The following is a 17,123-nucleotide window of genomic DNA, read 5'->3' as shown; positions in this document are numbered from 1 at the left end:
TCCAGTTGCAGAGGTCTGCACATGAACAGCACTCGCTATCAATGGCTTTTATACCATTAACCATCTATGGCACAGCCTTTGATGTCCAGTAGTCTAAAGTTCACGTTCATGTGTAGTATGCCATACAAATTGATATTTTTATGGTATACTGTGTTTAAAAAATATATATTTTATTATTAGGTAGTTAAAGATGAACACCATTCACCCTGACAGACGGATGGAGGGGGTTTAGTAAAACAGCAAATGTAATAGGTGAATAGCTGTGGTCATAAAGGATTTCAATTTATTGTATGTGCATATTACCAATGGTGTGCTTGTCTTCATTTGTTCCAGGGTGCTGTGAAAGAGCTGAAAGAACTGGACAAGCAGAGATTGGAGTTACAGAAAGAGGGGCATGCCCTTATTGATTTCTTCTGTGAAGACAAGGAGACCATGAAACTAGATGAATGTTTCCAGATTTTTAGAGATTTTTGTGACAAGTTCAACAAAGCTGTAAAGGTGAGATACTATGGCTGCTCTTGGGCGCTGAAGGATTTTTGCTTTCACATATCTACATAGAAGCCTTTGTGTGTAGACTTTGGGGCTGATTCAGATGTGGACACATCTATGGGCAATTGCCTGTCTGCGACTCTATGCAAGTGCCGGTAGAAAGCCCTTCCCTGGCTTACATTTGTACATCCGATTGTGCAAGGATCGAGATGCCCACTGTCAGCGTCTGTAGATGCTGAAATACTAATTGGCGCATCTTCAGACGCACCAACATACACCCCTATGGCAGGTACAGCAGTTTCTTCATCCGTGTATAGACTCCTATGTAGGCGATTGAGCATCTCTGTACACAACCAGACACACCTGCAACACTACCGTAACATGCCCATAAGATAAGCTATCTCACAGTAAATGCCCAGGAGCGGCCATCACTTTTCCAAGATATTTTGCTGCATCTTAATCACAACCGTGCCTTTTGTGCATACACTGGTTCAGATTCAGCTAGCTGCAGTTAATGCGCATTAACCCATAGGTTCCAGGTTAAGTGCTTTGAACCTATGGATTACCCTTCGCGTTAAGTCCCAGAGGGTACATTTAACACAGATTTGTGTTAAGTTCACCGTCTAAGGGCATACCGCACAAGGATGCGGCACTTACTTCAGTAGATCAGGGCTGAGCTTTAGCCGCACTGTAAACCCTGCAGCTAATTGAGTCTGGCCCTATGTGTGATGCATGCGCCGTAGGAGTTTTTAGGAATTTTAAATCACGTGCGCTACTTGAACATCCACATTGCAGGTAGCTCTAAAACAGGCCCTTTTATATTTAGGCACACACATCTGTAAGATATACTGTATGTAGATTTGTTACAGATGCTGAGAGCTGGCTGATGTTGGTTTAAACCTTTTCCATATGAAAGTGGTTTTCTAGTTAAGGGCAGGATGCATGATGCAACGCACTATGAATGCAATGCATCTCGCCACTCATCGCATGCATATAAGCGATTATTAATGCTGTATGCATAAATATTTCAGCAAAGAACTGCTCTCCTGATGAGCTTTGTGGCGTGGGGACTTCTGCACATGCGTCGGCAGATGTACGCACAGTGGGGGATGTTGAGATGGTTCCGATTGGATCTCTCTCAGGGGGAACGATGGAGAGAAGCCTATAGTCATTTATAAGACAACGACATCTAAAGATGGCATTGCCCATCACATGCAAGCTCCAGAATGTATCGCAGTCTGGAGCTTGGTGCATATGTGGTAAGCGGCCAAACCGCCAAAAAATGCATTTTGTCCACATTTTAATTGTTGCTGCATCCCGTCTTAAATGTAATACTAGATCAACTGATTTGGGTGGTATATTTTTTTTCTGAAATGCTATTTATTTTTTTATTTTATTTTTTTCAAGTTTTGCCAAAAATATCCAGTATCAGAGTATTTTCCAGAATATATGTTGGTGTATTAAGATGGCATGTTTAATGAGTTGCAGGTATTTTTACCAAACCCTGAATCTTTACATTTATTTGTTTTACTATCATTCTAGGAGAATAATGACCGTGAAATGAAAGACCTACGACAGCTGAAGAGACTGAAAGAATTACCGATGAAGCGCCATTCCTGGGTCTGTGTAGAGAATGGAGGGTTTGGAAGAAGTAGCAGTGAAAGTGATGTGGAGTTACTGACTAAAAAGGGACTTGAAGAAGTTTTACCATTTTTGCAGCAAAGACCGCAGAGTCCATTAAGTAGAAACTCCAGTTCTAGGCGTTCCCGCCTCTCCTTAGGCGTCACAGCAGACAGAGAACTTCAGATGTATTTGGAAGCCCCCCAGGATGACCAAACAAACAAATTTAACAGCCTACCACGAACTCGCACTCATCAGTCAAGACCCACCATAGTATGGATGGATTCCAAAGAGATAAAAGATCAGGACCTAAACATTAAGCACTTAAATAAAAATGAAGCGGGCAGAAATTCCCATGTGTTGCCTACGGTACTTATTAGTATGGAAGATGAGCTAGCTGACCATACTCCCATTGCTAATATGCATTATAAGATGAGTAATCTAGACCGTAACAACAATCAACAACCAACCTACCAGAACAAAGTAGAAACTCTGCACAGTAATACTCGGTTAAGTCCCTTAACAGTCACAGTTGAGGAAAGAGAACTTGTGAAAAAGTTACAACAGTTTGAGCCTCAAGGATCTTCAAATGAGCACACTGCTACGTGCATTACAGATTTAGAACACCTTGAAGATTTGAGTTTGCATTCCTTTAGCCTTGCAGATGACAATACATTACCATCATTCAAAAGCCTCAAAGACAATCTCAGCAATTCACAAAGTACCACAAATGAGATTACTGATACAACAGAAGCTCATTTTCCCAGTGCCGATGTGCCTATGTCAGAAAATACATCTATTTCTGATCAGCAGGAGCACGGAACATTTTATGTTGAAGATGCCACAGATAGCTCTTGTTCTGAGGGACAAGATATGATATATGAGAAAGGGAATTCAAATGTAGTAAAAAGTTTGAAGTCAAATGGTGTAGAAGTAGGAACAAACTTATCTTCTTCAAATCAGCCTAACGGCATAGATCGCGGCACTAGAAAAAACAGCATTTCAAAGGAGAGTACAGTGAAAGGTAAAGAGCCCAGGAAGTATAACTCTTTGAAAGAAAGAACCCCAAGCTTCACAAAGACAACTCGATCGAGTAACACCGCTACAACCAAGCCTGTGCGTATGCTGAATGACTCTGAGCATGAGACAATGCGCAAAGTTGTCCCTATTTCAAAGTCCAACAAGCAAGGAAGTATAAAACGTACAGAACTCAGGAGTCCAATGCGTGATGATATAAAGTCAGATCTGAAGCAAACATTCCGAGGAAAAACTGATAATATGCCAAAAGCCTCTCCCAAGAACAGCACAACTACAGATGAGCCTAAGTTTCAAAGAGGAACAAGTTTTATATCCAACAGCTCACGGTTTCAAAGGGACCAAATTGAGCGCAAAAGTTCTGTTAGAAAACCGGCAGCTAAACCAGTTAGAAATATAAGTAAACCAAAGCCTGATGAAACCAAGATCTGTCGTACAACTCCAAAACAGCCAACTACTGCTGAAACAAGTAAACCTTCACCAAACAACACCTTTAAAACCTCTTCATCTACTCCAAGTTTTGCCAGAAACACTGTAGCCTCGTCACGACGGGCAATACCAGAACCTCCAGCTTCTACCCCAATAAAAACGGCAACAGTAAATAGATCATCATCTTTACGCCATTCTGCAGGAAAGTATGAACTGGTAACTAGAGATTCGGGGCCCAAGGAAAATGGCAGCGTGGGTACATTTAAAAGGGTAAATAGCATGAGAACAAGCGGGAAGGTGACCGAAACGGTCAATACCTATAAAACAGAGACTGTCCAAAAAGAAAAGACTGTAGTTGAAAAGTCCTCTTTGAAATTTAAGGATACAGGAAAAGCAACACTAGGTAAAATTCTGAAGCCTTTGCTGAAGTAGGTATTTGTAAATGATCGACAACCCCTGTTTGGGCGACTGAACAAAGGAAGGGTTTTGGGTTTTTTTAACCACGCCCCCCTTTTTTTCTGACGCGTTGTGCTCATGAGAAGTACAGCAACTTTTTGTATCTTTGTGATGTAGACTGTGATGACTGGGATTGCCAATTACCCTTTTCTGGGAGCACATTATGCAGCCTCATGAAGGAATTTGTGCTGTAATAAAATGTGCTCCTCTGGAGCTCAGCTGGAAGGGAGTTTATCTTAAAATAAATATTCATCTACAGGCATGAGTGACCGGATAACTGACATTTCACAGGGGATTGTTAAGCTGAACAAAAAGAGCTCTGGTTTTTCACCTCCCAAAAGTACAAGTTACTCACTGACTATATATGGCTGGCTGCTTCCAGCTAATGGTGTACTTGATTATGTTGCCATTAGCTCAGATAATAAGGACTCTGCTGGGTGGAGTCTCTTCTTTTGCTGTACGTTATAAAGTAATGACTGCCACAGGTGTGTTTCACTACTGCACAAAGGAACACAAGAGGATGACTCATTGATGCTTCTGAATTTAAATTCCGAGCTATCCGCTTTCAAGAACACACAAGTGCCATGGATTTATTATGCAGATGAAAGGTGTTACCAGGCGATATTTTAAGCCTGAACATTTGTTGAGAGCACTTCAACCATTCCATGTTTCCCATAATTGTACTCTGTCACATGTGAATCCTGCTGCTAGACTTCTATCATCTAAGCTTTGATAATAATACAGTATAACCTTGTTCTACATCTTCCTCTCCCTGTTGGCCAAACAAAGAGGAACACACAAGTTCACAATACTAATCCTATTCCATTCACCTTCTGTTGGTACTTCTTGTGTATTTCAGAATTTATGAATTGCATTTTTAGGAGTGATGCATGTTGTCAGTGTTTTCCTGTCACAGTGCTGGACATGGTACTGCCCACCATACGTTTACAGATGTCATAGCCATTGGGCCTCTATAGAACAGTAAGAAATCCCAAGAAACCAGCTGCTGTCCTATATGAAGCCACACCTATATTCACCTTGTAATACCCATTACCCTCACCACACAGAATGCCAAAGCACATGTGACTTGTATGAGGGATCCTCTTACCTAGGTGGGCTTTCACTGGCAATGTACAGTACATTATGGAACGATTATACGTGTGAATCCTGTTATGTTAGTGGTGTCTGTAAGTCTGGAAAGAGTGGGCAAATGCTTCTTGCTTTTGCCAAAATATACTTAAAAACGCTGAATATAAAAACTAAAAATCAAGAGCTGTTTATTATCTATGAACTTTGCTGGCAAAGCTACCAGTGTGCATTATAAGCTGACTTGACAGGGTTTGTATATTTGGTATGCTATTATAAATATTTAATAGTGCTTTGAATGATGAGAGTACAAGTTTTCATTAAGATGTTCTCCTCAGACTCTCAGTTTTTACTTTATTGCATCAAAATGCTGCTATGTAGACACATATTGGTTGTAATGTACAAAAAAGAATACATACAAAGCATGTCAGAGACTGAAACACTTAGAGGAAAACATCATTAGTTAGAGATGGATAGCGCTTGGTTATTATGGTCTGCCATTGATCTTCTGTTACATGTAACTTCCACCACCTCCTTTGTACACTACTTAATGAAGCACTCCACCATGGCCGTAAATATGTTGTAAAATCTCTCTTCTCCCAACTAACAGAAAGACCTGATTCTGAAAACCAGAACACCACTGTTTCTCTAGCCTGGGATTTTTATTTTTATTTTTTGCTATATTTTGTTACATACAAATACAACTATGCTCTTAAGACTTGAAAGGACTGATTGAAAAAAGGAGAATTCATCGTTTTCTTGTCTCTTACTGCAGGAGAATGATTACTAGAGGCATTAGTGGTTTGAGTGCCTTATGAACTACAATGGTCTCTGGACCCTTTCTAGTTGGGGAGAGGTGGAGTAGTTTTATGCTATATGTAGAGCAGGCATTCCCAACCACGGTCCTCAAGGCACACCAACAGTGCGGGTTTTAGTGATATCCAGGCTGCAGCACAGATGGTTAAATCAAAATAACTTAGCTACTAATTAAGCCACCTGTGCTGAAGCCTGGATATCACTAAAACATGCACTGTTAGTGTGCCTTGAGGACCGTGGTTGGGAAAGCTTGATGTAGAGTAACGTTGAAGTTATTAATGGCATTATGTGGTGGGCCATAGGCTCAGAGCTGTGCATTTCTTAACTATAACACCTTTATTTAAATTTAGACCACTCATTTGCATATGCTAATCCAATATATTACAATAGTTTAGATTCATTTTGCTGAAGTGGATGAATTGAACATCTTTCTATTACAATATATAAACCTTTGCTCATGAGATTGTGGATTATAAATGTTATGTAAAGAAAAAGGTAAGAAATATTTAAGCGTAATGATTATTTCAGATGAACCCCTGTTCTGTCAGGCTAAAATATAACCTACAGGTTACAGATTACAAATTATTTTTTACAACGTAGTTATCCATAATAAAAGTGTATATAAATAAAGCAGATACTCAGGAACAGGATACACAGTTGTTCTTCTATCCACTTACCTTCATCAGTTCTCTCATTTGTATGTGTTACTATCATTTACTGACCAAAAGATTATTTAAATATGTTTAATATTGTAAATTTGTATACTAGAAGGTACATTGTACAAAGGCAAGATGTATTTAATGGATCTTTACATATTTCAGAATAGTTTGCTAATAAACTTCTCAAGTGAAAATACTTTTGCATTGTTCAGTTTTTCTTTCATTCTGCCCCGCCCACCACCATCGGAGTAAGAGCCACTGCCCTTATATTGTTTTCCTTTTAACACCTATTTCTGTCCTTGGTCCCTATTTACCCACAATAATACGAGGTAGTTCAATAAGTAAGGTAATAAAACCTATCACGTGTGTAATGCAGAGCCGGCCTTAGGCATAGGCAAACTAGGCAAATGCCTAGGGCATTTGGTATGCTTAGGGGCACCAGCAGCTTCTGCTGATTAAAATGATATGCAGCATGCCTATATTCGGTGTGTGACTGCGGCTGTATCTGCATACGAAATGCTACATTACAGTGATTTCCAGGAATACACTGCAATGTAACATTTTGTATGCAGATACAGCCGCAGTCACACATAGAATATAGGCATGCTGCATATTATTTTAATCAGCAGAAGCTGCTTGTGCATCCTAGCCACATAGTAATGCAAATAAGATGCATTTTCATAAACAAAAGGCGCCAGACGTAAGCAGAGCTGCCAGATGACTCATGCCAGGCATCTCCTGCAGAACTAGTGGCGGTACTAGGGGGCACCAGCCAAAATTTTGCCTAGGGCATCATATTGGTTAAGGCCGGCTCTGGTGTAATGTTTTGTTTTATACTAATTTTCCCGCCTGGCCAGAGCAGGTAGGTCACTGCTTCCCCTCACGGCCATTATACTGTGCCTCATATCAGTCTTACTGTCCTAACATCAGTTGTAAGAAGGTGGGGCTGGTGGAAACATGGTCATACATTCTGGTGCGTAGTGTGATCAGATTTCTGCATCTAAAGGGCACATCAGCAGCTGAAATTCATCACCAACTTGTCAAGGTGTATTGTGGTAACGTCATGTAACAGAAACCAGTTTGGATTTGATGCACTCCCATTGATAATGACAGGACAGATGTTCAAGATGAGCAGCGATCTGGCCAGCCAAGCACATCCACCACAGATGACCGTTTTGTGCCACATTGAAGGTCTGATTAAGGAGGACAGATACATTTGAGTTAGTGATATTGCTGATAAACATCAGGGGGTACTGTGCATAATGTTGAAGTCATGTCCTGACTTTAGGCGCTTGAACCTGATTTCTTCTATGCCAAGATACCTTGGTGGAACAAATGTTTAGACACGTGGGGGTTATGTGGAAAAATAATCTGTACCAAGGCCATACAGTACTATTTATTATATGTATATATGTGTGAGTTGAATAAATTTATGCAATGAGAGGTCATGTTACCTTATTTATCGAACTACAAGTTTGTGTCTCTCTCCTAAGACTTCTGCTATTTCTTGAATTCAGCATGGCTTTGCACAGGCATGTAGCCAATACTCTGTGCAACCACTTTTGGCATTTCTTTAATCTTTATAGTGGCGGAGAGGTCTTGCGCAGTGGCTAAGAAAGTAAGCCGGCGGCTGAGGAGTGGAGCGCCTTCATCACTTGGTGCCTTTTTAATACTGGAGGGTATAATATGCTATAGAGGTGTTCATACAACGTTTGATTATGAAAGTGTGTAAGCAATAAGAATTCTACACTGTCAGTAGATACCCGTTCACTTGACTGAATTTTGGTACATTTTAAAGCCGTGCATATCCAAGACAGTACACTTGAGGGCTAGAGGAGATAGTAGTGCCATCAATAGATAACAAGATTGCAGGAGGTGAGGTTATGCGGGAGGGTGGGAAGATGATCAGCTCGGTCTTAGACATGTTAAGTTTAAGAAAGCGCAGGGACATCCAGGAAGAGGTAGCAGAGAGACAGTTGGAGATACGAGTGAGGAGAGCAGGGGAGAGGTCTGGAGAGGAAAGATAGATTTGCGTGTCATCAGCATAGAGATGATATTGGAAACCAAAAGAACTAATGAGCTTACCTAGTGAGGATGTATAGAGAGAGAAGAGAAGAGGACCAAGGACAGAACCTTGGGGTACACCTACAGTTAGTGGAAGTGAGGGGGAGGTGGAGTCATGAGAGGAGACCGAGAATGAACGGTCAGAGAGGTAGGAAGACAGCCAAGAGAGGGCAGTATCACGCAGACCAATGGAGGGAAGGATTTGCAGTAGGAGAGGATGGTCCACAGTGTCAAAAGCAGCAGAGAGATCAAGTAGAATAAGTAGAGAGTAGTGTCCCTTAGATTTAGCAGCATGGAGAGGATGGAAGACAGACTGGAATGGGTCAAGCAGTGAGTGTGAGGAAAGAAAAGAAGTAAGGCGGTTGTAGAAAATACACTCAAGGAGTTTGGAGGCAAAAGGGAGGAGAGAGATGGGTCGGTAGTTGGAGAGAGTGGATCAAGGGTAGGGTTTTTAAGAATAGGAGAGATGAGTGCATGCTTGAAGGCAGAGAGGACAGTGCCTGATGAGAGGGAGAGATTGAGAAGGTGGGAAAGATGGGAACAGGCAGAAGGAGAGAGGTAGCGGAGGAGGCGGGAGGGGATTGGGTCAAGTGGTGAGGCACAGGAACGAATGAGGGCCATGACTTCCTCTCCAGATGCATGGGAGAAAGATGTCAGAGTTGGTGGGAGGGGTGGTAAGGGATGGGAGGAGGCTGGTTACTTCACTGGCTTCCCTTCCCTTTCAGAATCCATTTCAAGCTTCTCACACTCGCTTACAAAGCCCTCACCCACTCCTCTACCATCTAAATCTATGACCTTACCTCCCTTTACACTCCCACCCACCCTCTTCGCTCTGCTAATGCACGCTGACTCTCCTGCCTACGGATTACTTCCTCCAAGATTTTTCACGTGCTGCACCACTTCTCTGGAATTCCCTACCTCTCCCCCTCAGACTCTCCACCTCTCTACAAAACTTCAAACGGGCTGTCAAGACCCACTTCTTCACCAAACTCAGACAAAACTCATCCTAATCCTCTGTTCCACGCTCTCTATGTACCCCATCTGTGTCACCCCTGTCTGTCTACCCCTCCCCTTTAGAATGTAAGCTCTCACGAGCAGGGCCCTCTTCCCTCATGTGCTTATCCTTTTTCTTACTTTAATAATCTTCAACTGCACAAAATCCAGCGGTCTTCTGCCACCTGATACTTATTCCAGTGTCATCTGCTGATGTAGCTATGTTTGTTTACCCTGTACTTGTCCTTTATTGTCATCAACTGTAAGTTGCTGTTTTCCTGTTTGAATATTTGTTTATATACTTTGTAATTGGGCGCTGCGGAACCCTTGTGGCGCCATATAAATAAAGAATAATAAAATATCCTATTTATTATGTATAGTACAACTCTTAACACTGAGGTAAAGACACTGGCAAGAGCAAATTATTATTGTGCTTCATTTTTTGTTATGGTCTTTGTTGCACATTTTAGAATTCCAATGAAGACAAGATGTTGGTATGTAGGTATATTTGTATACTTGTATGTTACTATAAATATGGCTTTGGCATTAAACTGACCATGTACATACTGTTAGTATAATATATACACACTTACTAGTGTCACCAATGCGAACTTTGTACTAGCCAGCTGGAATAAATTTAGAGGACACTGACAGGATAAAGGAAAGTGAAATTGAGAATTAAAAAAATAGAGTACAAAGGGCCTAATTCAGTAAGGATTGCAATTAGCTTTGCAAATGCTATCCTTAGCAATGGAAATGCAGGAAGAGGGGCACAGCACCTCCTTGCCGCAACTGCATATGGGATGAGCATCATGACGGCAGGCTTGCCGTCGCAGGGCAGCTTTCGAGGCCAAGAAAACTGCATCTCACGACAGAGTCCTTGGGTACGGCACTCTCGGGAAAATGGGAGCGACACACCCACATTTCCGGCCATGCTGGCCGTTCCTGCCCCTGTCCCTCCTTGTGAAAGGACAGGCTGAGGCTTTCGCATCCTGCGATGCGATTACAGGAACTGGTCCTGCGCGTGCGCAGTTCCTGACCATTGGGAAAATGCAGTAAGGATAACTTCTACGATCCTTACTGAATTAGACCCAAATTGTATTAACATCAAGCAAAACAATTATAGCTGGGCATATTGGTGGGTTAGGCTCATTTGTTTATTAACAGCTGCTGCAGAGGAGCTCCAGCTTCGTGTACATGCAGTCTCACGGGATAGTGAAGTTAAATCCTGCGAGACACAGGCACTGCCTGCCATGTTTTCTGCTCAAGTGCTACTCCGGGATGGTCATCCATGTATGGTAGTGGTGGCTCCTACAATTTAATTGACCCTGGGCCCCCACCTGCCTTAATTCGGCCCTGCCTAGACACATTCTCACTTCTCCACTAGCCATCGCTTTGATTGCCTGGAGCTGATTCCCACCCCACATTACCAGTCACATCCTCCCTCAACTAGTGGAGGGGTATTAAGGAAAGAGTGGTGGGGGAGGGTGATATGAGAGAGAGAAGGAAGGAGGAGGGGAGGGTAAGGGAACAGAGATGCTAGGATGGGAGAGATGAAAGAGAAAAGAGGGGAGGAGGAGGGGCCCAAATGAAAGCTAAGGGGGAGGTGGAAGGGGACAGGGATGAAAGAAAATGGGGGGGGCGTCAGAGATAGGAAGGTTGCAGAAGACACCCATCAGGCTAGAGAGGCACAATGGGATGTTAGCCTGAAGAGAATATCAAGGGACGGGGCTATAGCAACCCACTGATGAGTCAAAAATATTAATTGTACTATATCAAATCAGGCAGATCATCTAAACTGATGTACTGGAACCTCATGAAAGACTATTTTCATGTTACTAGCTTCTATCCTAGTTCTGAGTTATCTGCGTTGGCATATGTGACATTAATGCTTCACTTCACGTTTAGAACAGTGAACAATGTATTAAATGACTCTACAGGTACAACTCCATGAGAATAAACTTTTTTTCATTTTAACAGTTTTCTCTTTCCATTAAATTGTGTTTGTAGAGAACTGATGATTTTTGGGAGACAATCTTAAATGACATATAAAACTTAAAGAATATTTGTTTCAGTTCCAAGTAGAAATAAACTGATCTGATGTAAGCTCTTTTTTGCACATTTGGTGGTCCTGTCCAAAAAATGTAAAAATTTGGCGGAAGCTTATTACCTTGCTCTTGCAGCTATTCGAGGCCTCTATTTCTCCTGAGCCCCAGTATTTTCTGCTCCCCTTGACTCTCCCTAACCTCAATCGACACCAAAATAAACTATTTCGGCATGTAGTTTCTACTATGACATGCCAAATAGCAGTGGACTGGAATAGTTTAACTCCCTCTCCTCTGTAGGTGATAATCTCCTGAAGTTGGTATGTGTACAAAATGGAATATATGACTGCTGTTATTTGGAATTCCTCTAAACTATTTGATAAAGTTTGGTCTCTCTGGCTAACCTCCTAACTGACTTCCTCCCCATTTGTAACCTGATAAACTAAAAATAATGCACCTCAAATTCTTGAGACTGGAGATCACCCCTCTGCTTCTATCTCCCATTCTGTTCCTTCAACTTGACTTATTATTTTTCCTCCTCCTTCTTGCTTTTCTGTTTCCACTTTCCTATTTTTATTCTTTCTTCCATTCTCTGTTCCCAACTCTCTTTGACGGATCACCACACCGTCGTTGAGAGACGGCCTTCTTGCTACTTTAATTAAAAAAAAATTGGATCCATCTTGTTGTTGATATAGTTCATTGCTACTATTTCTGTAACCTAATTGACCAGGTTTCTTGGTATGTCTTGTCTACTGTTATATTTCTGTGATTCTCTCAATTCAATGTGTTAAAAAAAAAAAAAAAAAGAAACTAATATAGACTATTTTTGGTATCTTGCATCCACATTGTGAAATTTCATCCACACTTCTCCACAAACAAATACAGCCCATCATAGATTAATGATGATGTTTTAATAGGGAAGCTTATTTTTACCATGCCCTCCACGTGTTTTGTGCGAAACAAAGGCCACAACTGCTGAAATCATGAAAAAAAGAGAACAGCAAAAAGGACCTCACAATAGAATACGTCTTGGTTGATAAAAGCACAATATTTAATACTATGATGTACTGTAAACAACAAAATCGCTTAAAAAACGAAAACACAGACACGTACAGAATTATTATTCCAAAACAACTAATTATAGCAGTCAGTGCAATCAATAAGGACCAGTCATAATAGTTTAAGTTAGCCAGGCCTAGTTTAAAGGATGTGTGAGTTCATGTGGATCCAGATAATTTTTCAGCAAATGGGTATTACCCTATACATGACTCAGTCATTAAGCAACAATCAAGGTAATTGAGAAAGATACGTATGAGTGCATACAAATCCAGATAGTTGTCCAGCAAGTGTATGAATATTACCCGTTTAGAATGGATGTTGTCAGGGGCGGACTGGGATGGAGAACCAGCCTGGGAAATTTATGGAAGCAGCCCTAATGGGGGTGCAGCCTGATGAGGGGGGCAGGATCCCTCTTCATAGGGCCTGATTGTACGCAATTGTGGTCTTGCTGCAGTTGTGTCTGAGACCAGGGGCGGATTGAGAACTAAAAGTGGCCCTGTAAAATTTTGTAGAATTGGTCTGACATAGGCAGCACAAGGTATAACATACTGTGTAGATATGGCAGCATCACTGGATGGCAGAGTTGCTGTACTGCAGAGATGGATTAACAGAATGAATGGGGACAATGCAGTGTACTGAGTGTGGTGGGCTGCCTGTTATGTGGGAGGTGGGGCCACATAACACACAAAACGGGCCCCACAGACACGTCGGCCTACCAGGAATCTTCCTGGTGAGCCCTATGGCCAATCCGCCCCTGGATGTTGTAATTATGGCTGTCATGAATGCCATGTCTCTGCAGCTGGTGGAGAAGAGTCTACAGCATATGGATTGTGCTGAAAAATGCTACAAAAGAGTCCGTAACTGCAAAAGTAAAATCATGATGTGACTCATTAAAATGCTACAAACAAATTATGGAGTTACTCAAGTCGCATCATTAAGCGACCTGAATAATCGCCTGCTGGCGCTAAGCAATGTGGCCGCAATATCCCTGTGCTTGGCGCTAATGTGTCCGCGCAGATCCTGTCCTGCGTGTGTGTGATCCGGCCAATGCGATAGCCTCTACTTGATTGACAGGTAGAGGCGGGACGGAGGGCAGCGACTGACTGTTGCAGGGGTGGCGCGGGGAGAATAGGGGTGGGTCGGCGATGTTTTCAGGGTGGCTGCGTGATGTCACATACAGCCGCTCCGATGTACAAAAATGGCAGCGGGCTGCATTCCTTCACAGTCAGGCTGCAGAGGCAGGAGGTCATTCACATTTGCTGTGACCACAATTAAATTGTGGTCACAGCTACTGGGTGGTCTTGCTCTGCAATGGGGCGGCCCCCCTCATGTGCAAAAAAAGGATTGCAGATTTAGCTTTTTAGCAGAATCTGCAATCCAAACTGAATAACCTCCTATGTCCGAAAGCGCCAAAAGGAACAAATTCAGAAAGGTTGTTTTGATTTGTTGAAATATAAAAAGTGAGTATATGACCTCCTGATATTAATAGTATGTCACAGTATCATGGGTCCCCATTATGTTTGCTGACTGTAGTTACATTCTACTTTAGTACGACAACAAATGCCTAGGGAATAGGGCCAAGAACTAGCTTTACTACAAACACTGGATGGCCAGGGGACTGAGGATTCCTTGTGACGGAATGTACAGGTAGTGGTACATACGTCATGTTGTTCAAGTGTGAACACCACATGTACACTATTCTGTATAAATTAATAATATACACCCAGCTTATCATGTTTTGCGCAGGGCTGGCAAGGAACACCCCTAGACACAAACACACAGCATCAAACTGAACAGATATCCAGTACTGCAAAAGGTACAGTAGGTCTTTTAATTGAAATATTGTTAGGGAAGTATTTATAATGGAAAAAAAACACATTATAAATGTACAGTAATTAATCAGATTTTCTCAAAAAAGATATGATATGGGATGGTAGCACTAAGGGGGTAATTCAGACCTAATCGCTGCTGTGCATTTTTGCACAGCGGGCGATCAGGCCTGAACTGCGCATGCATATTCACCGCAATGCACAGGTGTGACAGACTGCAGCAACGGGGATCGCCGGTCAGTGATTGGTTTGTGCGAAGGATCCGATCACATGGGCATTCACAAGGAGATTAACAGGAAGAAGGTGTTTTGTGGGTGGCAACTGACTGTTTTCAAGGAGTGTCTGGAAAAATGCAGGCGTGTCCAAGAGTTGGAATGGAGGGTGTCTGACGTCAAATCTGGCTGATGTGATCACAGCGGCTGAGTAAGTCCTGGGCTACGCAGAGACTGTACAAAATCAGTTTGTGCAGCTCTGCTACACATGCGATCGCAAACTTGCAAAGCGAAAATACACTCCCCCTGTAGGAGGTGACTATCTGAATGCAGGACAGCAAAAATTGCTACCCAGCGGTTAGGTCTGAATTACCCCCCAAATGCATAAAGAAATGGTGAAGGGTAGCTGAGACTTCATGGCCAAACACCACCATAATATTCTCAGAGACAATACAGAAGAGATTGCCATTTTGGTCCAAGAATGTCTAAAATAAGCATAAAGGAAAACGCACGTGAGGTTGATTTTCAGATGAACCTTGTACAAAAAAATGACACATTTATTTTGTACCAGACCTTTATATCAAAACGAGTATGATGAGTGATAGAAAAAAAATTGTATTTATGGTACAGAGTGCACCTGGTTGTTGTAGGAGCTTAAAGAGATCAGAACGTTCATGCAGGTTAATGGATATTGTGTGACGTATATATTTTATTACGCCTCTGTTGCCTAAAAGTATTTTACAGTTGTTGAAAACTTTTTTCTAAAAATACTAATATTTTTTTTTTTTTTACAATGCTCATCATCATATTTAATTGCTGCAAACTAGTAAAACAATACAGATTACTGTTGTTTCTTCTGCACTACTTCATGGCAGCCATTACTCTGGTATTGCATCCCATCCCCCTAGTTCTAGACAGGAAGTTTTTTCACACTTCAGGGAGCGCCCACTTAGGGTATATAGAGCTACTCCTCCCCTTCCTCCTCAGTCTTTTTCCCTGTCTCCTACTTAGAACAGTGTAGTTGTTGGTTATTTTGTTCCAAGGGCTTACCTCATTATCTATACCCAGCGTATGCGTCTCTTGGTAGCCGCAGTCTGGATGGAGAGGCTGGTACATGGCAGTTTTTAAGGCCAGTCAAGTAAGGGCCTTTCTGTATGTTTTACAAAGCCGGATCGCTGCTGGCTTTCCTCTCTCCATTTGCAGCCACATATATTTCTATGCTTCCTGGTTCTGGCACTGCAGAGCAGCCGGCAGAGGTGCATGTGATGGCTGGTGGCTGTCCCAGGAAGATGATCTGAATTTACGCCCGCCCCAAGTTAGGGGTCAGAGGCAGAGTGGTCCCGTGCACCAAGAAATAATAGAGCCACTTGTCCCTCCAATTTATGTTACAAGCCTATGGCAATATGAATGAGAGCCTTCTCCCCAAAAGCCTGTATGTGCCCAAAAAAAGAGGTAAGTCCTCATAGAGGGCACTTTATTAATATAGTGTTAGGATATATAGTCTAGTTACCATCATATGCTGCATTGTGTCACCTGCATATATTTGTGCTGTGTATAGAAGCCAGGATGCAAGAAGCTGTAACTGTATTGAAGTGGTTAAAGGTCACTCTCCTTATAGTTCATTCAGCACACCTCATATTCTGTGTGTTGTCTAATTGGGCTAATTACCAATTAAGGAGTTGTGGGCTACACCCTGGATTTGTTAATTTTATCTGCACCAGCATGTGTACAGTCCATCAAGTAAAATATACCAAACTTCAGCCATACCAAACTGGATGTGCCTAATCTGTCTGATCTTAGAAGCTAAGCAGTGTATATTATAAAACGTCTGAACCTACATAGTTAGTATGGACTTTGATTATGATGGCAGAATGTTGATAAATGCCTGGTAATACCAAGAGAATTTATCATACAGTCTGTATCTGTTTATGATGAGCAGTTCCTAAACTGATGAACAATACCTATAGCTGATGCTGCAGCAGCAGAGGTTGTTTCATAAGCTAGTACTGGGAAAGCCGATCGTGGAAACTGGTCCTCGCAGTCCCCCGAAACCAGCAGGGCTGTATTGTAGCATTGAAAATAAATAAATAAATCAATTAAAAAAGTGTGTCTATATAATATAATATAATTTGCATATACTGTATACAGGCTTTTTATAAATCTGATGTTACTAAAGCTTCATTGTCACAGCTTCAATACACTGCACATGCCCAATCTCTTCAGTTCCTGGCAGCTAATCAGTGTTGGGCATGGTTAGTATTGGGATGGGAGACCATCTGGGAATTACAAGGTGCTGTAAGTTTAGTGCATTGAGACTTGGACTGTCATGAA

The 17,123-nt window shown here is 41.9% G+C and overlaps 1 protein-coding gene across 2 annotated transcripts in view; it reads left to right on the top strand.

The window, feature by feature from the left end:
- Nucleotides 1-6,785, top strand: part of FHDC1 (FH2 domain containing 1) — a 69,606-nt gene extending 62,821 nt beyond the window's left edge. For both annotated transcript variants that reach the window (XM_063920533.1, XM_063920534.1), the window contains exons 11-12: nt 334-498; nt 2,032-6,785. In XM_063920533.1, the coding sequence (XP_063776603.1) occupies nt 334-498; nt 2,032-4,005 (2,139 nt within the window). In that variant the 3' untranslated portion in view covers nt 4,006-6,785. The remainder of the gene's footprint in view (nt 1-333; nt 499-2,031) is intronic.
- Nucleotides 6,786-17,123: the final 10,338 nt, after the last annotated feature.

Source organism: Pseudophryne corroboree, chromosome 1, assembly GCF_028390025.1.
Source record: "Pseudophryne corroboree isolate aPseCor3 chromosome 1, aPseCor3.hap2, whole genome shotgun sequence".
NCBI classification, from domain to species: domain Eukaryota; kingdom Metazoa; phylum Chordata; class Amphibia; order Anura; family Myobatrachidae; genus Pseudophryne; species Pseudophryne corroboree.
The sequence above is the reverse complement of the archived record's forward strand: the minus strand, read 5'-3'. Positions and strand labels throughout refer to the sequence as shown.